At 45.6% G+C, this 25,743-nt stretch overlaps 1 protein-coding gene across 1 annotated transcript in view; it reads right to left on the minus strand.

The window, feature by feature from the left end:
• Nucleotides 1-25,743, minus strand: part of PKHD1 (PKHD1 ciliary IPT domain containing fibrocystin/polyductin) — a 985,750-nt gene that overhangs the window by 257,716 nt on the left and 702,291 nt on the right. The window contains exons 54-57 of the mRNA XM_063919219.1: nucleotides 17,574-17,687; nucleotides 13,680-13,767; nucleotides 6,934-7,088; nucleotides 3,734-3,886 (exon numbers count right to left, since the gene is read on the minus strand). Coding sequence (XP_063775289.1) covers nucleotides 3,734-3,886; nucleotides 6,934-7,088; nucleotides 13,680-13,767; nucleotides 17,574-17,687 — 510 coding nt within the window. The remainder of the gene's footprint in view (nucleotides 1-3,733; nucleotides 3,887-6,933; nucleotides 7,089-13,679; nucleotides 13,768-17,573; nucleotides 17,688-25,743) is intronic.

A 25,743-nucleotide genomic window follows, 5' to 3' on the forward strand; every position in this document is an offset into this window, starting at 1 on the left:
ATGCCCAGAGTCCTGGAGCGGTACCCGGTCCCAGAGAGGGAGGCTGATGGCCCGGTCCCAGAGAGGGAGGCTGACGGCCTGGTCCCAGAGAGGGAGGCTGATGGCCCGGTCCCAGAGAGGGAGGCTGATGGCCCGGTCCCAGAGAGGGAGGTTGACGGCCCGGTCCCAGTAAAAGAATCCGAGGTGCTGACCCCAGCGGGGTTCCCGAAGTCCACTGCCCCAGCAGGGTTCCCGAAGGCCACTGCCCCGGGTGGGGTTCCGAGGGCCACTGCCCCGGGTGGGGTTCAGAAAGTCTCAGCCCCGAGTAGGGTCAGTAGTGACCAGGTCCTAGCAGTGCACTCCAGTCAGTCAGATGGGAAGGAAGCAGATCCTGACTCTGTTGACATCTCAACATCTATAATCTTTGATGGGGACTTAGTCCAATTTATGGCGCTTTACAAACACTATAACATCAATATGTTGTCTAGACCATTTCTGGGCATCACTTCAGAGAACTTTGTGCTCTATCTGATATATTCCTTTAGAGGGGAGCCTTTTGAGTGGGCATCCAGTTTAATGAAAACTGAAGATCCCATTCTTCAGGATCCCCCAGCATTCAGTGATGCAGTTATTAAGAGATATGGTTCCAAAGAAATTGATTCAGGTTCCTCTAGGTCACCCGTCTTATCTGCTGAGAGTCCACCGTATACTGTAAACTCGGCACAAAAGTCTCAGCCCGTTGTTTTGACTGCAGAATGTGCTTTTCTGTCTTCTTCTAGTAGTAGTACTTTGCCTGAAAGTTCAGCTCCCAAGGTTAAGAAACCAATCTCTGATTTGAACCCAGCCTTGCTGGAAGGTACCATCAGTTCAGACAATGTTTGGGGAATTACCTTGGTCAGACCTCAAGAACTTTGTAAAAAAAAGAAGAAGAAAAAGAAATGATTGCTGACTCTTGCCTTGTTGTGTAAAAAAAAAAAAGTTTTTTTCCCCGTCTTGTGTCCAGTGGCCACCGTCGAGGGGGGGGGGGAGGGGGGCACTGTTACAAGCTGTTGTCACAGCTTGTTTCTGTTTCTTGTCTTAGTCTGTTTGTCCAGTGTCAGGTTTATTAATGTATACCTTGTTTTGGAAAACCTGAATTTTGGGGTCCGTTGACCCCTCCTCAAGGGGGGGTACTGTTATGAGCCACGGCAGTGGCTCATTCCTGTTTTGCATTTTGGTTATGTATTTTATGTTATACTTCTGTTTCTGTTCCCCGTGGGTGTCATGGGGTGTCCGGAGCCCACCCTTAAGGAGAGGGTACTGTTATGAACCACAGGTAGTGGTTCATTCCTGTTTTCCGTTTATGTATTTTATGTGTTAGTTCTCTTGCAGGCCAGGATTTCCCTTTGCTCTGGTTTAGAAGACTCTTGTTTGCTACCGGTGGTGAGTCTGTGTAATTGCAGCCTGTTCCCATGTGTTCAGCCTCACCTGTCTGTTAATTGCACCTGTCAGTTGTGCAGCAGGGCAGCTGCACAACATAATTAATTAGGGCTCTCTGTTATATTCTGGCTCAGTGCAATACACAGACGCCGGTGATAGTTCTGAGCTAGTTCCTGCCAGTTCCTGAGTTTCTGAGCTTCTGTCTAGCAGATTTTGCTTTGCTGCTTCCAGCCTTGATCCAGTGTCTGTTCCAGTGTCTGTTCCAGTGTCTGATCCAGTGTCTGATTCAGTGTCCTGCCGTGAAGCGTTCCTGTCCAGAAGTCCTGTGGCTTTGTCTGTGCCTGATCGAGTATCTGGCTTCTTGGTGTCCACCGGCCTGTCATTTGGGATTCTGCCTGTCCTCCGGTTCTGTGAGCCTGTGTCTGCTACATTGGGGGTTCCTGTCCGTTTGTACAAGTTTCGTGAGTAGCGGCTTTGCCGCGTCCGTTGGCCTAGGCCGCTGTATTCTTAGTTATATTTGTTACTGGTGTTTTGCAGAGGGTTCTGCATATGCTGTCACCGCCGGTACACAACAGTATTGTGTCGGCATGTGGACAGCATTTCCTTTGTTGTTCTTTTCCTTTGGCGGCGTGCCGCACATATATTTAGTTTTAGGGTTGTTAGTAGCCCCTAGCCTTCTGTTTGCTTTAGTTAGAGGTCCCCTTGTTATTATCCTGTCTCGGTTCACGCCTTGTCTCACTCTAAGACCTGGGGGCATCGGAGTTGGGCAGACCTAATCCGCCCTTCAAACGCGGCTGCCGTGGGCCCAAGAAACCATAGTCACGCAGGCGTGAACTGACCACACGGGTGAAACAATGGAGGTAGGCTGCTAGGGGCTATTTCCATACCACACCTTATTTCAGCGTCACGTTCTGGTGCTCTGGACTCACTACGCAACATCTCTCTTGTTCTGAGCACCAGGAACGTAACAAAGGAAAGCATTTGAGTAACTTCCATACAATAGAGAGCATTCTACCAATCACGAAACGATACAGAAAGTATACTAGTTACCACAATATAGTACAGAAAGCATTTTAATAACAAATATACAGATGGAGCCACGATAATTGTTACTCCGTCTGTGCCTGGACACACCCGCATCTGCGGCGCGCGCGTGTCCGGGACACGCACTCGCCCCATGCACTTTAATGGGAGTGTCTCTGTGCACTCCCGTAGCGGGGCTAGGCGCCGGATCTCCTAGTCCCGTCGGGAGTGTAAGCCTGCGATGGAGCCGCACTAGATGAGTGCTGCTCCATCTGTACAATACATAGAGCATTCCAGTAACCACAATACAATAGAGAGAGCATTCTAGTAATTGCTATACAGTACAGAGAGCATACTAGTGACTGTTGTATAATGAGAATATCTTGGTGACCACTACTGAATAAAGAGAGCATCCCAGTCAGCACAGTACAATACAGTAAGCACATTAGAAAATGCATCTTAATTATCTACATTAATAGAACCCTGTCATAACTACCCCCTTATTCTTATGTTTATTTTAACTATGCCCGTTACTCCCCCTATCTGTTGCTGATAGGATTTACTTCTTGTTGTTACTGTTGGACAGCCCATTCATAGTGTGTGTAAAGCTGATCCCACTGTGGCATGTAAGGGGGAAAGGCTATCATAGACGATGCAGGGGCCATGATCTGTAGCTTTAAGATGCTTAGACCCTACGACTGGCAGGGACGTAATAAAGCACTTTATTCAGATGGCACTACCCACCAGACAGCCAGACCACCCTCCCTGCCCACTTTCACTGCAAAGTTTAAACAATTGATGAGAAAAAATGTCACGCTGCCACCACTTGGCCCCAAGAGTCCACTATCCTACTGAGAAAAGTATTGGTAAGGCTTATGGCCAATATACCCGCTGCCTCCACTTGGCCCCAAGAGTCCTCTGTCCTACTGAGAAAAGTAGTGGTAAGGCTTATGGCCAATATACCCGCTGCCACCACTTGGCCCCAAGAATCCTCTGTTCTACTGAGAAAAGTAGTGGTAAGGCTTATGGACAATATACCAGCTGCCTCCACTTGGCCCCAAGAGTCCTCTGTCCTACTGAGAAAAGTAGCAGTGAGGCTTATGGCCAATATACCCGCTGCCTCCACTTGGCCCGAAGAGTCCTCTGTCCTACTGAGAAAAGTAGTGGTAAGGCTTATGGCCAATATACCCGCTGCCTCCACTTGGCCCCTAGAGTCCTCTGTCCTACTGAGAAAAGTAGTGGTAAGGCTTATGGCCAATATACCCCTGATAAAACGGGAATTTATATATAAACATAATATACAGTACTGTACCCAAATATCCTTGTCCGTGGTCATTTGTGTATTGTCCAACCATAATTCTCCCAGAACAGGATATATCAGTCTCGATCTGGACATTGCGAGACAACAAGCCAACCTCTGCTGTCAATGGGATTTTCCAGATATCTCCTATGTTGTGAACTGTGCCTAAAACAAGTTTAAATTGAATGTTTACATCCAAGTACAGAATCATGCCAAAGATAGCAGTAAGGCATACGGTACTGTCCCATATAGTGACTAAATGCATCTACAAGAAACCAGAATGACATACATTATTAGCTGCTGGTGTTTGGGGATTGCATCATACATACAAACACAATCACCAAGTGTTACTTCTACAGTTACATCTCTGCTAAAGGCGTAATGGAGTTAGAACTTCCCAGAAGGTGTGTGGTGAAGGACAGGGTCATGTTGAAATAAAATTTATGAGATTTTAGGAATGATGCTCCAAATTATGGGAAAAAAAATGTATCCAGAAAATCCAAATATATTTTAAGCGTTCTAGAAAATAAACCCTACACCACTATATATAAAGCTGGGAACTTTCTCTATAACCCATGAGGACTTTATCACCGTTGAGTAAGCATATGTCTTGTTGGAATGTAGTCGGGATCCCGTCAGTTGAAATCCCGACGCCGGAATGCAGACTGCCAGAATGCCGGCAGCGGAGCCACAGCCATTCCCTCTCCTGGGTGTCCACGACACCCATGAAGGGGGAACAGAACCGATGGCGAGCGCAGCATGGCGGGTGCAGCGATCCCACAAAGAGCTTCATTGCGCTCACCCCCCTTGCCGGCATTCTTGCGGTAGGGATTCCAGCGTCGGGATTTTGACCACCTGGATTTTGACCGCTGTGATCTCGTACCCAATGCTTCTTGTTTTACAGAGTTATAAACCTTGTATTCTAGAATTGCACTTTATTTTTTCTTGAATTAATTAGAATAATGCATCAACAAAGTATGATATGTATTGCTTCACACAAAATAATCTGTTGTCATACACACTACTCTTAGGGAGCTAGGAGAAGCATTAGTAATGCTTGAAGAGAGATAAAGTGGAGAGAGATAAAATACCAATCAGCTCCTAACTATCATTTTTGAAACACAGGGGGAGATGTATTAAGCCAAGGAGAGAGATAAAGTGGAGAGACATAAAGTACAAGCCAATCAGTTCCTAACTGCCATGTCACAGGCTGTGTTTGAAAAATGGCAGAAGCTGATTGGTTGGCAGTTTACCTCTCTCTACTTTATCTCTCTCCACGCTTTCATAAATTTCCCCTTAGTCTATAAAATTGTGAAACAATAGCGGAATAAAAGTAACTTTAGCAATGTGCTTCAGTTGTTAGTCACATTATATAACAATAGGCATCTTTTTAAAGGGTGGTCTTCAGTTTGCCGGCGGCCGGGCTCCCGACGCCCAGCATACCGGCGCCGGAATCCCGACCGCCGGCATACCGACAGCTTTTCTCTCTCTTGGGGGTCCACGACCCCCCTGGAGGGAGAATAACGTGCGCCACCGTGCCCGCAGCGAGCCCGCAAAGGGCTCATTTGCGCTCGCCCAGCTGTCGGTATGCCGGCGGCCAGGATTCTGGCGCCGGTATGCTGGCCGCCGGGAGCCCGACCGCCGGCATAACATACTACACCCCTTTTTAAAGGAGATCGGTATGTGATCCCGCCTGCCGGGATGCCAAATGGCAGTATACCGACATCGGCTTCCCCGGCGCTAGAATGCCGGCGGGGGTGGGCGCAACAAAGCCCCTTGCGAGCTCGCTGGATACCCGTAGAGGGGGAATCACCTACTTCGCCGGTATTCCGGTGGCGGGATAGTACCCCCGTCGGGATCCGGGTGTCGGTATTGATATTAAGGTTATAAACTAATGTAAAAAAAATAACTGTGCCGCAAATGATACGCCACAATAAAAGCAGCAGTTACAGGGGGAAATTATATTCAAACTGAATTATTAATTTTGTGCTAGAAAACAAATGTGTATTCTACTAAAACATTTTCCTGTGAATTATTTTTTTTTACTTAAATGTAACGGTAGTTTACTCTTTTATAAAGGAAAATTCATTATAAACAGTTATTTCTCTATAAAACGTCACATTTTAGATTACGTTTTACTTTATTTTTGTATGTAAGCCCATTCATTTTATAAATTTTTTCTGTACGGTTTTCCTAACTCTAAAAATGACTTTCAAAATCACCATTGTGCCTTCTCCTTGGAAAACATAATTTACTCAGAAAAAATCTTCCATCCAGCGCAAGAATCAATGTTAACATTATCTTTAAAGATGTTCTATACCTGTTAGCCTGGTGGTTGTAAAATCAATGGATGACACATCTACCGGGTAACTCACGTGTATATCATATGATTTAATCAATGGATCAAAATAAAAAAATAGAACCAGCAGTTTGCTTTCACAGTGTCCTACATAAATATTGTACCATGTTAGTCTATAGGCCCTCATTCCGAGTTGATCGGTCGCAAGGCGAATTTAGCAGAGTTACACACGCTAAGCCGCCGCCTACTGGGAGTGAATCTTAGCTTCTTAAAATTGCGACCGATGTATTCGCAATATTGCGATTACTAACTACTTAGCAGTTTCAGAGTAGCTTCAGACTTACTCTGCCTGTGCGATCAGTTCAGTGCTTGTCGTTCCTGGTTGACGTCACAAACACACCCAGCGTTCGCCCAGACACTCCTCCGTTTCTCCGGCCACTCCTGCGTTTTTTCCGGAAACGGTAGCGTTTTCAGCCACACGCCCCTGAAACGCCGTGTTTCCGCCCAGTAACACCCATTTCCTGTCAATCACATTACGATCGCCGGAGCGAGGAAAAAGCCGTGAGTAAAATTACTTTCTACATAGCAAAGTTACTTGGCGCAGTCGCAGTGCGAACATTGCGCATGCGTACTAAGCGGATTTTCATTGCGATGCGATGAAAAATACCGAGCGAACAACTCGGAATGAGGGCCATAGACAACTTGCAAACTGCTTGTCACTCACTGCAGTATACACTGTTATAGTGCAGACTGTTCCTTTCATCAATAATAAGTAACACCTGTTCTCACCGTGCTGTTCTGCACTGATGCCGATGTGAACTGGGTGGAGAATAGGTAAGCCCCCTAAGCCTCCAAGACCTACAGCACGACACCCCCTGTGCCCACTATAATTGCGCCCATGTTGCCTACTTACCAGAATGCCAGAAGTCCAATTTCCCCCAAATTCGAACAATATACCCATAAATGTCTCTTAGATTGACAAGTTCAGCTTGATGGGCTTCATAAGACGATGAGCCAATGACAAACTGGTCTCCTGGTCTCCAGTCTAGTGTGCCATTCACAGCAATCCTATCAAGACAGATAGTGAGTGTTATAGTGCAGGAGCAGCGCCAGCAGTGAAGGAGACTGGTGAGAAATGGGCTAATTTAATGGACACATTCAAAGGAAACTATGGGCCCGATTCGTGTTTGTAAGTAAAGCAAAAAAGCAAGCAACTGGGCAAAACCATGTTGCACTGCTGGTGGGGCAGATGTAACATGTGAAGAGAGATTTAGATGTGGGTGGGTTGAATTTTTTTCTGTGCAGGGTAAAATAAGAATTTACTTACCGATAATTCTATTTCTCGTAGTCCGTAGTGGATGCTGGGACTCCGTAAGGACCATGGGGAATAGCGGCTCCGCAGGAGACAGGGCACAAAAGTAAAAGCTGTAGGATCAGGTGGTGTGCACTGGCTCCTCCCCCTATGACCCTCCTCCAAGCCTCAGTTAGGATACTGTGCCCGGACGAGCGTACACAATAAGGAAGGATTTTGAATCCCGGGTAAGACTCATACCAGCCACACCAATCACACTGTACAACCTGTGATCTGAACCCAGTTAACAGCATGATAACAGCGGAGCCTCTGAAAAGATGGCTCACAACAATAATAACCCGATTTTTGTAACAATAACTATGTACAAGTATTGCAGACAATCCGCACTTGGGATGGGCGCCCAGCATCCACTACGGACTACGAGAAATAGAATTATCGGTAAGTAAATTCTTATTTTCTCTGACGTCCTAGTGGATGCTGGGACTCCGTCAGGACCATGGGGATTATACCAAAGCTCCCAAACGGGCGGGAGAGTGCGGATGACTCTGCAGCACCAAATGAGAGAACTCCAGGTCCTCCTCAGCCAGGGTATCAAATTTGTAGAATTTTGCAAACGTGTTTGCTCCTGACCAAGTAGCAGCTCGGCAAAGTTGTAAAGCCGAGACCCCTCGGGCAGCCGCCCAAGATGAGCCCACCTTCCTTGTGAAATGGGCATTTACATATTTTGGCTGTGGCAGGCCTGCCACAGAATGTGCAAGCTGAATTGTACTACACATCCAACTAGCAATCGTCTGCTTAGAAGCAAGAGCACCCAGTTTGTTGGGTGCATACAGGATAACAGCAAGTCAGTTTTCCTGACTCCAGCCGTCCTGGAAACTTATATTTTCAGGGCCCTGACAACATCTAGCAACTTGGAGTCCTCCAAGTCCCTAATAGCCGCAGGTACCACAATAAACTGGTTCAGGTGAAACGCTGACACCACCTTAGGGAGAAACTGGGGACGAGTCCGCAGCTCTGCCCTGTCCGAATGGACAATCAGATATGGGCTTTTGTGAGACAAAGCCACCAATTCTGACACTTGCCTGGCCGAGGCCAGGGCCAACCGCATGGTCACTTTTCATGTGAGATATTTCAAATCCACAGATTTGAGCGGTTTAAAATGTGATTTGAGGAATCCCAGAACTACGTTGAGATCCCACAGTGCCACTGGAGGCACAAAAGGGGGTTGTATATGCAGTACTCCCTTGACAAACTTCTGGACTTCAGGAAGTGAAGCCAATTCTTTCTGGAAGAAAATTGACAGGGCCGAAATTTGAACCTTAATGGACCCCAATTTGAGGCCCATAGACACTCCTGTTTGCAGGATATGCAGGAATCGACCGAGTTGAAATTTCTTCGTGGGGCCTTCCTGGCCTCACACCACGCAACATATTTTCGCCACATGTGGTGATAATGTTGTGCGGTCACCTCCTTCCTGGCTTTGACCAGGGTAGGAATGACCTCTTCCGGAATGCCTTTTTCCCTTAGGATCCGGCGTTCCACCGCCATGCCGTCAAACGCAGCCGCGGTAAGTCTTGGAACAGACATGGTACTTGCTGAAGCAAGTCCCTTCTTAGCGGCAGAGGCCATGAGTCCTCTGTGAACATTTCTTGAAGTTCCGGGTACCAAGTCCTTCTTGGCCAATCCGGAGCCACGAGTATAGTTCTTACTCCTCTACGTCTTATAATTCTCAGTACCTTGGGTATGAGAAGCAGAGGAGGGAACACATACACCGACTGGTACACCCACTGTGTTACCAGAACGTCCACAGCTATTGCCTGAGGGTCTCTTGACCTGGCGCAATACCTGTCCAGTTTTTTGTTCAGGCGGGACGCCATCATGTCCACCTTTGGTCTTTCCCAACGGTTCACAATCATGTGGAAGACTTCCCGATGAAGTCCCCACTCTCCCGGGTGGAGGTCGTGCCTGCTGAGGAAGTCTGCTTCCCAGTTGTCCACTCCCGGAATGAACACTGCTGACAGTGCTATCCCATGATTTTCCGCCCAGCGAAGAATCTTTGCAGTTTCTGCCATTTCCCTCCTGCTTCTTGTGCCGCCCTGTCTGTTTACGTGGGCGATTGCCGTGATGTTGTCCCACTGGATCAATACCGGCTGACCTTGAAGCAGAGGTCTTGCTAAGCTTAGAGCATTGTTTTATGTGGAGAGAAGTCTCCAGACTTGATCACACTCCCTGGAAATTTTTTCCCTGTGTGACTGCTCCCCAGCCTCTCCGGCTGGCATCCGTGGTCACCAGGACCCAGTCCTGAATGCCGAATCTGCGGCCCTTTAGTAGATGAGCACTCTGCAGCCACCGCAGAAGAAACACCCTTGTCCTTGGAGACAGGGTTATCCGCTGATGCATCTGAAGATGCGATCCGGACCATTTTTCCAGCAGATCCCACTGAAAAGTTCTTGCGTGAAATCTGCCGAATGGAATCGCTTCGTAAGAAGCCACCATTTTTCCCAGGACCCTTGTGCAATGATGCACTGACACTTTTCCTGGTTTTAGGAGGTTCCTGACTAGCTCGGATAACTCCCTTGCTTTCTTCTCCGGGAGAAACACCCTTTTCTGGACTGTGTCCAGAATCATCCCTAGGAACAGCAAATTGTCGTCGGAAACAGCTGCGGTTTTGGAATATTTAGAATCCACCCATGCTGTCGTAGAACTACTTGAGATAGTGCTACTCCGACCTCCAACTGTTCTCTGGACCTTGCCCTTATCAGGATATCGTCCATTTTCTTTGAAGAAGAATCATCATTTCGGCCATTACCTTGGTAAAGACCCGGGGTGCCGTGGACAATCCAACCGGCATCGTCTGAAACTGATAGTGACAGTTCTGTACCACGAACCTGAGGTACCCTTGGTGAGAAGGGCAAATTGGGACATGGAGGAAGCATCCCTGATGTCCCGGGACACCATATAGTCCCCTTCTTCCTGGTTCGCTATCACTGCTCTGAGTGACTCCATCTTGATTTGAACCTTTGTATGTAAGTGTTCAAATATTTAAGATTTAGAATAGGTCTCACCGAGCCCTCTGGCTTCAGTACCACAATATAATGTGGAATAATACCCCTTTCCTTGTTGTAGGAGGAGTACTTTGATTATCACCTGCTGGGAATACAGCTTGTGAATTGTTTCCAATATTGGCTCCCTGTCGGAGGGAGACGTTGGTAAAGCAGACTTCAGGAACCTGCGAGGGGGAGACGTCTCGAATTTCCAATCTGTACCCCTGGGATACTACTTGTAGGATCCAGGGGTCCTGTACGGCCCCAGCGTCATGCTGAGGACTTGGCAGAAGCGGTGGAAGGCTTCTGTTCCTGGGAATGGGCTGCCTGCTGCAGTCTTCTTCCCTTTCCTCTATCCCTGGGCAGATATGACTGGCCTTTTGCCCGCTTGCCCTTATGGGGACGAAAGGACTGAGGCTGAAAAGACGGTGTCTTTTTCTGCTGAGATGTGACTTAGGGTAAAAAAGGTGGATTTTCCAGCTGTTGCCGTGGCCACCAGGTCCGATGGACCGACCCCAAATAACTCCTCCCCTTTATACGGCAATACTTCCATGTGCCGTTTGGAATCTGCATCACCTGACCACTGTCGTGTCCATAAACATCTTCTGGCAGATATGGACATCGCACTTACTCTTGATGCCAGAGTGCAAATATCTCTCTGCTCTATAGTCAATAAAATACTGTCCCTGTCAAGGGTATCAATATTTTCAGTCAGGGAATCCGACCAAGCCACCCCAGCGCTGCACATCCAGGCTGAGGCGATAGCTGGTCGCAGTATAACACCAGTATGTGTGTATATACTTTTTAGGATATTTTCCAGCCTCCTATCAGCTGGCTCCTTGAGGGCGGCCGTATCTGGAGACGGTAACGCCACTTGTTTTGATAAGCGTGTGAGCGCCTTATCCACCCTAAGGGGTGTTTCCCAACGCGCCCTAACTTCTGGCGGGAAAGGGTATACCGCCAATAATTTTCTATCGGGGGAAACCCACGCATCATCACACACTTCATTTAATTTATCTGATTCAGGAAAAACTACATGTAGTTTTTTCACACCCACATAATACCCTTTTTTGTGGTACTTGTAGTATCAGAAATATGTAACACCTCCTTCATTGCCCTTAACATGTAACGTGTGGCCCTAAAGGAAAATACGTTTGTTTCTTCACCGTCGACACTGGAGTCAGTGTCCGTGTCTGTGTCTATGTCGACCGACTGAGGTAAATGGGCGTTTTAAAGCCCCTGACGGTGTTTGAGACGCCTGGACAGGTACTAATTTGTTTGCCGGCCGTCTCATGTCGTCAACCGACCTTGAAGCGTGTTGACATTATCACGTAATTCCTTAAATAAGCCATCCATTCCGGTGTCGACTCCCTAGAGAGTGACATCACCATTACAGGCAATTGCTCCGCCTCCTCACCAACATCGTCCTCATACATGTCGACACACACGTACCGACACACAGCACACACACAGGGAATGCTCTGATAGAGGACAGGACCCCACTAGCCCTTTGGGGAGACAGAGGGAGAGTTTGCCAGCACACACCAAAACGCTATAATTATACAGGGACAACCTTTATATAAGTGTTTTCCCTTATAGCATCTTAATATATAATCATATCGCCAAATAAGTGCCCCCCCTCTCTGTTTTAACCCTGTTTCTGTAGTGCAGTGCAGGGGAGAGCCTGGGAGCCTTCCCACCAGCAGTTCTGTGAGGGAAAATGGCGCTGTGTGCTGAGGAGATAGGCCCCGCCCCCTATTCCGGCGGGCTCTTCTCCCGTTTTTTCTGAGACCTGGCAGGGGTGAAATACATCCATATAGCCTCAGGGACTATATGTGATGTATTCTTTTTAGCCAGAAAAGGTATTAACATTGCTGCCCAGGGCGCCCCCCCCAGCGCCCTGCACCCTCAGTGACCGTTGGTGTGAAGTGTGCTGAGAGCAATGGCGCACAGCTGCAGTGCTGTGCGCTACCTCATGAAGACTGAAAAGCCTTCAGCCGCCGGTTTCTGGACCTCTTCTTACTTCGGCATCTGCAAGGGGGTCGGCGGCGCGGCTCCGGTGACCCATCCAGGCTGTACCTGTGATCGTCCCTCTGGAGCTAGTGTCCAGTAGCCTAAGAAGCAAATCCATCCTGCACGCAGGTGAGTTCACTTCTTCTCCCCTAAGTCCCTCGTTGCAGTGAGCCTGTTGCCAGCAGGACTCACTGAAAATAAGAAAACTATCAAAACTTTTACTCTAAGCAGCTCTTTATGAGAGCCACCTAGATTGCACCCTTCTCGCCGGGCACAAAATCCTAACTGAGGCTTGGAGGAGGGTCATAGGGGGAGGAGCCAGTGCACACCACCTGATCCTAAAGCTTTTACTTTTGTGCCCTGTCTCTTGCGGAGCCGCTATTCCCCATGGTCCTGACGGAGTCCCAGCATCCACTAGGACGTCAGAGAAATACTGGCTGCTTTTGCATGTATCCCACAAATACTGGGCAGCTTTATTTATACACTGCAATTTAAATTTCAGCTTGGACACACCCAACCCAAATCTAATCTCTCCTCTCCACAGGTGACGCCAATCATATATTAAGAGGGAAGTTTAAGCGCAGAGCATTATGTATCTCCTGGAATAGGACATGTTGGGAGGTACAGTAAACACAATCCATTATACACCCCCCTTTCCTTGGGCCCCCCTGTCTTACATTCCCCGGGACCCCCAAGGCTTATTCCTGCACTGCGCAAACACATCATCTTGGGACGTGGTTGCTCGTTCTTGGCTGGCCAAGATGCTTTGTTGTCCCCTCCTCATCTGTGTCCCTGGTCAAGCATACTCAGAAGATGGCCCGTCTCGGCTTATATAAAAGCAAAGCATGGGGTCAAGGAAGCTGCACTGGCAACACTAGGGCATGTTTAGCAACTCTTCTTAAATTTCTAGAAGATTAATGAATTGGAGGTGAGTCTCCCGGTAAAGCGGTCTCCCGAGGCATCACACCATTGCTTAGGTGAAGTGGACGGGTGTCATTATGACACAGTTTGCTATAATCGCAACACCGCAGCCGCACCTTTAGCAACTTAATGTCTGGAATTGTGGAAAAACATTGCAGGGGAAGTACAGTGATATATGTTCAAATATCCAGTTTGTTTCCCCATATAAAAATAAAAAATAATAACATTTTGACTTAAATCCAACCATGCATCTATTTACACGTCTAGCTAAGTAACCTTTATTAATGGAGCTGGTGGTGTACAGCAATTTGTTTCAGGTATGTAGATGTTCAAATATGCTGCGTTTAAACTTTTCTCCAGATAACCTACATTTCATTGCCAGGCGCAATATCAGACCCAAGACGCGTCCATGATCTGCTGGGATAAGCACTATGGATTTGCAACTTTCCATAAACTCCTGGAGTAAGCAAAATAAGATAATAGTGTAAGAAGAAGGAGAACAGATGTTGATAAAATATTAAAGCAGAACATTAACACAGGCCTTTCCGAGCCAGGAAGTAGGGAATGCATACTGTTTAAGGCCCTTCCTAGTTCCTACTTATCTAGTCATTATCTTACAAGCGACTGGGATGGTAAGCTGCGGAGAGACATGGCTTATTTAAGTCTGATTTAAACCATACTTCACAGAAGAAAAAAAAGTTATTTGTTGTAGCACTAAAACTGCACGGATGAGCAGAGTTTGTCAACTGTGGCCTCGAAGCAGCCGATGACTCTTAACTCGCACCGAAAGATATCATACATACATCTGCAAAGAGTTAACTTCAAATTTTTTTGCATACTGGCAAATTTCCATTTCAAATATTGCATTAAGCCCTCGTTTCCTTGGATAATTTGTACCTTTACCAAACAGATTTTGCTATTGTATTTTGGCCCAAGCTGGTGACTCACTTTCTGTTTTCCATTATTAAACGTATCGGTTATTAAGCAAAAAGTATTGCACAGAATGGAATATAAAGTAATATATATATATAAAAAAAAAACAACATACTATAAAGAAAAGCACTATGCAAAAAAGCACTTTTTGAAATGCAAAAATTTCAAAAATATGTTTTAGTGACTACAAACATATTTCTGTACTGCATTGTCTGTATAACATCCTATATGACCAGTGCGCAGGTCCTGTCATTTGTAGTTGAGAGGGTAAATTTACTGAAGTGGGAGTTTGATAGAACTGGTCATGTTTACAGAGGCAACCAGATACTATCTATTTTCTTTTAGAAGCAGCTAGATAAATGTTAAGTAAAATCTGATTGATTGGTTGCTATGAGCAACATCACCAGTTCTAAAAAAAACCTCACACCTTAGTAAATTTAGCCCTAGTAATTGTACTGGAAGAGCAAAGGTTACACACCGCTGATATAGATGTATCAAGAAAAACTTCAAAAAGTAGGGGGATAAAGGAACTATATAGATCTCCTTAAGATGTGTGAGGCTTTTACTCCTCAAAAACATTTCTTGAGCACTCTTATATAGTTGGATGCCTATAATATATATTTACAGACCTCATAAAGTTTTCAATCCCTCTTTTTTATGTTATGTTTTATTGCGCAAGAAGCATTAATTCCATTTCCAACTATTGATGTCTTTCTTAAAAAAAAACAAAGTAAAAGTAGATGGCTCATTTAAATGCGATCACGTAAATATTCACTACCACATATACATTTTTCAAATAAAATATTCTACAAGTTGGCACAACTACCAAGAGGTGCTCCAACGGCTGCATGGAGTTTCCAGAACTGGTTTGACAAATCAGTTCTATAATAAATTCTGGAGCTTGAAGCTATTTCTGGAATTTATAGATTGATTACAAAAAAAGATAAAGCTGAATTTAAAAAGATCGAAGAGGACCAACCTTTTCAGTCGCTAATGGCAAAACTTACGTGCCAATGGCAAGCTTGGTAAACTGCATTTCGAATTTCAAAATAAAAATTAAAAAAATGCAGATTTTTACAAATATTTTTAAGAAATTATTTACAGTAACTTGTGTTTTACCTAAAACAAAAACACAGGACCACAAACAGGAAAGGTAAACCTGAAACGGGAGAGGCCAACAAAAGCCACAAAATATCAAACTGGAAATTTGTATTGGGGTCTATTAACAAACGAACCGCAAATATTATTGTAATGTCCAAAACATTAAGGGCCTGAGACTGAGCCACGAGCAACACGCACTCAATGATGATTATTTGTAACTGCGCATTCACAAAAAATTCTGAAAACCCCTACGGTGCATGCATTACACAGAGTGTAGGCACAAAGGTGCTTTTGCAATTGGGACAGACGGTATCAGAAATGTAGCAGAAAGTGATTGGTGTTCCAGGACGGTTCCTGGGCGGTGGCTAGTAGTGCACACAAACATGGCCCATTCAGTGAGCGCGTTATGGGAGTGTCGCGGAAGTGTCAATGCAAGTGGCTGTATTCAGGCATAGGAGGCCGCGGCTAGAGAGAGAAATTGCACCTGCCATAGGGCTGAAGGAAGTTCAGATGGTGCGACCAGTGGTGGCGTATAAGGATGCACCAATCAGTATTACAGCAATTACGGGGTGCTAAAAATAAGCGTCTCAAGGAAAGAGTTTGTAGCCCCTAAAGATTTCAAAAATACAAAAAATATTATAAGTCCCACTTCAGCCCCTAAAGTTTTCAAAATTGCTACAATTATTATAAGTCCACTTATGCCCCTAGTTTTCAAAATTGCTAAAAAATATTATAAGTCCCGCTTCAGCCCCTAAAGTTTTCAAAAATGCTAAAAATGTTATAAGCCCCACTTCAGCCCCTAAAGTTTTTATGACCCAAAAGTTTTCAAAAATGCTAAAAATATTATAAGTACCACTTATGCCCCTAAAGTTTTCAAAAATGCTACAAATATTATAAGTCCCACTTATGACACTACAGTTTTCAAAAATGTTAAAAATATTATAAGTCTCACTTCAGCCACTAAAGTTTTCAAAAATGCTACAAATATTATATGTCCTACTTATGACACTACAGTTTTCAAAAATGTTAAAAATATTATAAGTCCCACTTCAGCCCCTAAAGTTTTCAAAATTGCTAAAAATATTATAAGTCCCACTTCAGCCCCTAAAGTTTTTATGACCCTAAAGTTTTAAAAAATGCTACAAATATTATAAGTCCCACTTATGACACTAGTTTTCAAAAATGTTAAAAATATTATAAATCTCACATCAGCCACTAAAGTTTTTAAAAATGCTACAAATATTATAAGTCCTACTTATGACACTAGTTTTCAAAATTGCTAACAATATTATAAGTACCACTAATGCCCCTAAAGTTTTAAAAATGCTAAAAATATTATAAGTCCCACTTATGCACCTAAAGTTTTCAAAAATGCTACAAATATTATATGTCTCACTTATGACACTACAGTTTACAAAAATTTTAAAAATATTATAAGTCTCAGCAATGGTTTAGAGTGGATTAGCAATTGCACTATTGATGTTGGGGACAGCTAAACAGTAATGCCTGCAGACAGTGTATAACATGGCGTTTGGCCGGCGCTTTGACCAGGTACAGTAAATAAAACTATGTTACAGATGGATGTTTCTTTGATAAATGCTCAAAACACATTTAAGTTCGGATTATGTTATATAATATTTTAATTTCAATTCCTATCCAGCACTTGGGGGAGTTAAATTAACTCTGGAAAGTTAGAATCCGTGGCAGAGTCTGTACATTTTACTTAATGCGGAAGAGAAAGTTTTGTAGACGAAAGAAGTCAGGTGTCAATCACGCAGCGGAGGTAGTGGATTTGAATAATATACCGTCTGTGTTTTTCCCAGACTTCTGTATGCCCCTTTAAGCAAACATGTGCAACTGATATTATGCTCATATTTGCATATCCGCTGCGTAGGAAATCGAGCACTGGGGCATAGTAGAGCAGTCTAAAATAGAGTAAACGCTTAAGGGCTATTTTCAGCCAATCTCCCATTTGCTTCCTAATGCAATAATTATGCAAATGACACAACTACAGTCAGATACAATAATAAAAAAAAATTAAATAAAACATGAGCATAGGTTTTCAGATATGCTTCATCCTGTCATAAAAATAGGGAAAGAAGACTATGCCGATACTTTATAATATACTCAGGAGTCATCAGGCTAACAGTAATTTGGGCTTTGAGCTCTACCATATTGGCTTCGTTATGCAGACTGTCTATTAGGAGTGAATTCTTTGTCTTCTATTACCAATGGCTCCGGGGTACACGCTTAGACCACTCCACCGATCGCAGGGGATGCCTTCAGAGGCACGTAGGTGTATCCGGAGTCTCTGCTCCCATTCCAGTGGCTGCTGACCTGTCCCTATAAAAGCAGAAAAATAATAGAAATTAAAGTTTTTATGATGTAAAAAATAAAGTTTCACCTGGTAATTAAGAGCAAGCAAAATGTTTTTTATTTAACACAGAAGTACCGTCACTGTTGGAGGTGTGTATCGGTTGTGAATCCACACTGCGAATTTCCTGAAAATGTGTGCCACAAGGTACTGCCAATAAATAGCCATTTGCATTACAAACAATCGCATCTACACTTACGACTAAGGAGGTGTAACTGGACGTTAACACATGGGCTTAGTTCAGTTTGCTGCCTATGCTATAACCTGCCATGTATTACTGTAGCTCTCATCATGCTCACTGTAATGTGTGTTGCGCTGAGGTTTATGGACATCAGGATAGCATTAGGCCACACGTGTGTTAAAGGGACAATAATCTGCGTATATATAAAGCTGAAGAGTGATAAAAATTATGTCATCACATAATGTAATGTGGCAATATCAAGCTAGATGGCGATAGTGAGTTATGGATTCTGTGTGGGTCTGGAGGAATCGGCCCACACACGGAATAAAAAGGAGGTATGACCACACCTAAGGGCTGCTCTGTGTATACAGCCCAGGTGGGGTTGTGGAAGTCCAGTCAGACTGCCTATGGAAACAGTCCAAGTGGGACTGTAGCAGTCAAAGAGCCCAGTGAGCCGGGAGGCCAGTGTGGACCAGGAGGCGAGTGTCCAGACCTGCAAACTCAGAGACTGTGTTTGAATGAAGGAGGACAGAGGGCCAGGCCAGGAGACCCAGTGTTCACACCTGCAGGAAGCAGGGAGGACCACAGGATTGAGACTTTGTATTTGCATGCACACTTGCTGCCCATTGTAGAGTGGGACCAAAAAGTGAGGTATTGCTCTGCACGGAGGCTTAGTTTGTTTGTATTTTTAATTTATGCATTCTTGCTGAACGCAGTGAAGTTCCATTTTAGATTGTAAGCTCTCAAGAGCAGGGCCTTCTCCCCTCATGTGCCTTACACTATATTATACTCAATACTCCCTTTGATGGCACCTAACCCGATTCTCTGTATATACAGTACCCTGTACTTGTCCTACAGCATGCTGTCTCAAACTGTAAGTGCTTTATTTATTGTTTTGCTCATTTGTTTATGTACTCTGTAATTGGGCGCTGCGGATCCCTTGGGGCGCCATATAAGTAAAAGATAATAATTTTATGTAATCTGGAAAGGCTGCTTATTGACCCTGATTCGTGCACCTAAACAGTGAACACCGCACCACTAGACACTCCACCGGTGCAAGATTGCACTAATAATGACAGTTGGTGTGTGACTCCTCCTACCAGTATCAGTGATGTCACTTCCAGAGAGTTCCGGCATCTACAGGTTCCAAACACTTCTGTCATTTCCCTAAACGTATTTATCACACAGCACCTCATGATGAAAACACATACAATCCTGATAATCACCCAATAACAACATCACAGCAACTAAAAATGTATAACAGTACAGAAGAAAGGGAGAAGGCACATAGAAAAGCACAGGGGATGGTATTGAAATCCCGGCACGCAGTATCCCGATGGTCATATTGATGACAGCAGCATCCCAACAGTCAAAATCCAAATGGATCTCAGTAAGAATTTTAACCCAATCCCTACCCCTAACCTACCTCTCCAGCAGCCATCACCCTAACCGTCCCAACCACAGCCTAACCCTAATCGCCCCCTTCCTGCAGCCTAACCCTAACTTTATCCCTAGTGCCTAACTAACCCTAACCCCAGTACTTACCATTGGGATGTGGAGCATTGGGATCCAGCTATCGGCATTCTGACTGTCAGAATCCTGACTGCCCGGATTCTACTGCATCCCATGCACAGGCCATATACAGTACAGAGAAGAAAAAACACTCTGTAGTAAAGTGGGAAAGGACAAAGGTAATACTAAGGATAAACTATAAACTATAAAATCAAGTGCTAATAAAAGATATCGGAAGGTGAGGAGGAAGAGAGAGATGGAGTAAGAGGGGGAGAGAGAGGAGGAGAAAAACAGTGGTGGAAAGATATAGACAGAAGGAATAAGAGAGACAATACCCAGACAGCACCGGTGACAACATACTGTATAGTATAAATATATTGGTATTTATGTTTTTAGGTGCTATGCTTTTAAATATAGAAAAAACATATCCACACATTTATTAGTTTAGAGACAGTCACTGGCTTTTGATTCAAGACTCTTGGTAATTTTTTATATTTGGAGAGTTCTGTTACCCTCGGATAACACAAAGCACAATTTAAGATCATTATTATTTATTTAAAAAAAAATATAGACAGGCAGGCATGATATAGTATACAGACATATATATACAAGAAGGATTAAACTTTATTTAGATTTAGTTTTACAATTTTACCAGGTGACCTGTTCTTCATCTAGGTTTCATACTCAGTCAGGGTCAGTTACACTATGTAGACAAAAGAGGTTGCACACTGACAGCAAACAGATAAACAAGATTATATTGATGTCAGTACTTTGTAGGTCCACCATGTGCAGTGATTACTGCAGACACCATTCACGGCAAACTGTCCACAAGTGCCTGGACAATAGCAGGCGGTATGTATAGCCATTCCGCCTTAAGTACAGTTACCAACTGCGACACTGAAGAAGGTCAAGTCAGTCTAGAATGCATGCACCCGTCTCCCCAATTCGTCCCAGAGGATCTCAGTGGGGTTAAGATCTGGATTCTGAGCTGGCCATTCCATCCGGGTTACCGTATTTTCTGTATACCAGTCCAGCGTCGCTCTGGTATCATGACATCGCGCAGCCTACGATGATTCCCTTTTCATACTCAGCCCTTCTTCTCTTCCCCTAATCCTTCTCATCCCCTCTACCCTATCTCTACCCCTCTCTTATACAAACCCAAACTGCATATAGAATGGTGCAGAGTTTAGACTATACTGCAAGAATAAGTATTTTGGAGGGGGGGGGGGGGATTCAGTGTATTAATGTCATCTGGGGCTGTATATAAGTGTATATATAATATATATATATATATATATATATATATATATATATACAGTCCTGAGGCTGCTCCTCCATCTCCCTGCCTCATGCCGTGACCATCTCTGCTTTGCTTATATACTGCCATCAGAATACCTCCCACTTGCTTGCACCTCTTGTCATCTGTCTGTCACCCCTTCCCACTAGACTGCTAGCTCTTCAGAGCAGGGCCCTCTTTCCTCTTGTTGTCAAAACCATCTTCTCAGCACATTTCACTCACAGCTCTCTCCTACTCAGCGACCATCTTTACCGCTTTTTCTCCTGCTGGAAAAGGCTCATCTCTATCTATGGCCGCCAGCCCCAAGTAGTACAATGATTACACCCTCACTTCTTACATCCTAGCTGTATTATGTCTTGAGAATTGTGCTGCTCTGTTACCTATACTCTATTTTTGTTATTTATTCACTGTAATGTTAAGTTTTGTCTCCCTGTACTGTCCTTTGTACAGCGCTGTGAAACACTTGTGGCGCCTTATGGTGTTTTCCATGTGCCCGATAGTCAAACATGGGATATTTGTATTAAAGTAAAGGTACTGTAATCTGCAATAAAGAGATACAGCATTAATTCATTCTGAAACCTAATAAGCTGATATTTCTAATAGAAAACCAGACATTGGGGCAGATGTATTAACCTGGAGAAGGCATAAGGAAGTGATAAACCGGTGATAAACGTACCAGCCAATCAGCTCCAATATGTAAATTAACAGTTAGGAGCTGATTGGCTGGTGCCTTTATCACCTTGCACTTATCACTGGTTTATCACTTCCTTATGCCTTCTCCAGGTTAATACATCTGCCCCATTGTCTTCTGAACTTAGTTGAGGGATAGGTCTACGGTGTTTGATAGCGGCTTCTTTTGACGGGAAGTCATTTTGCTAATGGCCTTGTGACCTTCAGATAATTCAGCGAGGAGATTACATACAATGGGATCGGTATGCGATCCCACCACACAGGATGCTGAATGTCAGGATACAGATAGCGGCATCCCATACGCCAGAATGCCGGAAGGCAACGAAGCCCCTTGCGGAGCTTAGCTCGCCACAGGTTCTCTTCTCCCTCTATGGGTGTCGTGGACACCCATAAAGGGGGAATCACCTACCTCGCCGGTATTCCGGCGGCAGTATAGTACCCTCGTTGGGATCCTGGCATCAGTATTGCAACAGCCGGGACCCCTGACGGGTGGTATGTTAACCGCATACCCATACAATGTCATAGACTGCTAGGAAGGGAGTTTTGTATGAGAACCATAAAACTGTGAAAATGGGGTTTTACCAGTGAAATCCTGAGTCTGATTATTGTGCGTCAACTAAGCCTAAATTGGACTAATGTTCCGTGGTATACAGAAACTTGGGACTTGAAATATTGCACTAAATTATTTAACTCTTCTGCTCTGGCTCTTGACTTGTGACTGAAAGGCCAAAGAAAAACTGTTTGAATCTCCTGTTTCTTATAGAAAGCTCTCCGGAACAAGACAGAAAGACATGATCGAGACAGAAACATAGACATATACACATGCCAAACGAGCAGGTATATACTTTATTTATTTAAATATTAGTTTTACAGCTGTGACATGTGACCTGATCTCCATAGTGGCACACACTGTAGGTTTCTGAGAAATCATTTGCTTTATATGATCCCAGTGACTTGGAAAGTCTCACTCTGAGCCTTGGCTAGGTACACATTAGACCACAGGTTCCCAAACTCCCCGGAGGGGTCTGGTCACCAAGCCTTGGATCAGGGGTGGCCAACCAGTCAGAGGCAAAGAGCCAGAAAAGATCTGTAGTCAAGGGTAAGAGACACTATCATGCGCGCGCTAAAGGTGCACGTGCAAAAAGGGGGCATGGCCTAGTTGTCACAAAGCCACACCCCATTTTTGTGCGCACACCTTTCGGTATGACGTTTGTAGGAGTATGACCTTGTGTCATAACCCTGTTTTTAGTCATGTTGTACAGTGCCACATACATATAATGCCCCAGTACAGTTCCACATACATATAAAAACGCCAAAAAATGGGTGCCTCCACAGTGCCAGACACATATAACATATATGCCCCCACAGTGCCAGACACATATAACATATATGCCCCACAGTGCCAGATACACATACAGTATGTCCTCCACAGTGCAAGATACATATATGCCCCCAGTGCCAGATACACATGCCCCCACAGTGCCAGGTACACATATGCCCCACAGTGCCAGGTACACATATGCCCCACAGTGCCAGATACACATATGCCCCACAGTGCCAGATACATATATGCCCCACAGTGCCAGATACACATATGCCCCACAGTGCCAGATACATATATGCCCCACAGTGCCAGATACACATATGCTCCACAGTGCCAGATACACATGCTCCTACTGTGCCAGATACACATGCACCCACACTGCCAGATACATATATGCCCCACAGTGCCAGATACATATATGCCCCACGGTGCCAGATACACATGCCCCCACTGTGCCAGATACACATGCCCCCACAGTGCCACATACATATATACCCCACAGTGCCAGGTACACATATGCCCCACAGTGCCAGATACACATATGCCCCACAGTGCAGATACATATATGGCCCACAGTGCCAGATACACATATACCCCACAGTGCCAGATACACATGCACCCACTGTGCCAGATACACATGCCCCCAAAGTGCCAGATACATATATGCCCCACAGTACCAGATACACATGCCCCCACTGTGACAGATACACATGCCCCCACAGTGCCAGATACATATATGCCCCCACAGTGCCAGATACATATATGCCCCACAGTGCCAGGTACACATATGCCCAACAGTGGCAGATACATATATGCCCCACAGTGCCAGAAACATATATGCCCCACAGTGCCATATACACCTATGCCCCACAGTGCCAGATACACATATGTCCCAAAGTGACAGATACACATGCCCCCACTGTGCCAGATACACATGCTCCCACAGTGCCAGATACACATGTCCCCACAGTGCCATATACACATATGCCCCACAGTGCCAGATACATATATGCCCCACAGTGCCAGATACATATATGCCCCAGTGCCAGATACAGATATGCACCGTGTGCTAGATACACAAGTGCCACACAGTGCCAAATATGCCCCCAGTGCCAGATACACATGTCCCCACAGTGCCAGATATGCTCCCAGTGCCAGATACACATGCCACCACAGTGCCAGATATGCCCCCAGTGCCAGATACACATGTCCCCTCAGTGCCCCCCCCCCCAAGTGCTGCTCGCCGTGCTGCTGCTGTTTGTAGTGAGGGCAGGGAGGAGAGCGCAGCGTGTGCCTTTCCTGCCCCTCAGTCAGTCTCTGGCGGTGGTGTCTATCTTCAATTAGGCGCCGGTCCGTGAGCCAATCAAAGCTTGCGGCCCGGCAGTCAATCAGGAGCCTTAGCTGCCGGTCTGCGAGCTCTGATTGACTTACGGGCCGGCGCCATTGGAAATAAGAAAATAAGAAGTGTGTCAGGCAGTGGGAGGCGGGAGCTGGCTGATCCGCATGCAGAGGATGAAAGAGCCGCATGCGGCTCCAGAGCCGTGGCTTGGCCACCGCTGCCTTGGATGGAGATAAAGTGCATGGAGACAAAGTACCAGCCAATCAGCTCCTAAGTGTCACTTTTCAAACCCAGCCTGTGACATGGCAGCTAGGAGCTGATTGGCTGGTACTTTATCTCCGTCCACTTTATCTCCACCCAAGGCTTAGTGAATAGACCATTTGGATGGGGCAGGGCTGGGGTATATGTGTGTGAGTGGGAGGTGGATGGGGCAGGGCTGGGGTATATGTGTGTGAGGGGGAGGTGGATGGGGCAGGGCTGGGGTATATGTGTGTGAGGGGGAGGTGGATGGGGCAGGGCTGGGGTATATGTGTGTGAGGGGGAGGTGGATGGGGCAGGGCTGGGGTATATGTGTGTGAGGGGGAGGTGGATGGGACAGGGCTGGGGTATATGTGTGTGAGTGGGAGGTGGATGGGGCAGGGCTGGGGTATATGTGTGTGAGTGGGAGGTGGATGGGGCAGGGCTGGGGTATATGTGTGTGAGGGGGAGGTGGATGGGACAGGGCTGGGGTATATGTGTGTGAGTGGGAGGTGGATGGGGCAGGGCTGGGGTATATGTGTGTGAGGGGGAGGTGGATGGGGCAGGGCTGGGGTATATGTGTGTGAGGGGGAGGTGGATGGGGCAGGGCTGGGGTATATGTGTGTGAGGGGGAGGTGGATGGGACAGGGCTGGGGTATATGTGTGTGAGTGGGAGGTGGATGGGGCAGGGCTGGGGTATATGTGTGTGAGTGGGAGGTGGATGGGGCAGGGCTGTGTATATATGGTGGCTGAGGCAGTAATAAATTGACATATTATAATAACACTCAATCCCACAGCCCAAACTTTGACATTTTTTTTAAAACTGGTTTACGCAGCAATTGATGCCCCGCCCCTGCTGTAGCTCCACCCACAATATCCACAGCTCTGAGTACCCCCAAGAGGGACCCGCAATTTCATATGGCACTTCTGGTCACTAATATGACACTGCAAAAACCATACCTGTACCTGAGATACAAACTCATCACCACATTAACATACTGTATAAAAGGGGAACCAGTAACATCTGACAGGCGCCCAGCACTAGTAAGCTCATGGTGCCATTTTTCTCTGGCTTATTCAGCCCTATGCATCAATTCACCAAATCTGAAATGTACTGCCCAGGCTGTGCTGTGTATTAAAAACAGGGTCTTGGACGGAGATCAAGTACCAGCCATTCAGCAACTAAATGCCATGTCACAGGATGGGTTGAAAAATGACAGTTAGGAGCCGATTGGCTGGTATTTTATCGCCACCCAAGGCTTAGTAAATAGACCATTTGGTCCCCAGAACCCCACACGGTTCATGTTTTCCAGGTCACCTGTGGATTTTTAAAATGTGACAGTTGGTGATAGAGCACCTGCGGGGTGCCCTGAAAAACGTGAACTGTTTGGGGTCCTGAGGACCGAGTTTGAGAACCACAGCATTAGACGATATGTCGTCCGATA

The sequence above is a fragment of the Pseudophryne corroboree genome, chromosome 4, assembly GCF_028390025.1.
Source record: "Pseudophryne corroboree isolate aPseCor3 chromosome 4, aPseCor3.hap2, whole genome shotgun sequence".
In the NCBI taxonomy this organism is placed as follows: domain Eukaryota; kingdom Metazoa; phylum Chordata; class Amphibia; order Anura; family Myobatrachidae; genus Pseudophryne; species Pseudophryne corroboree.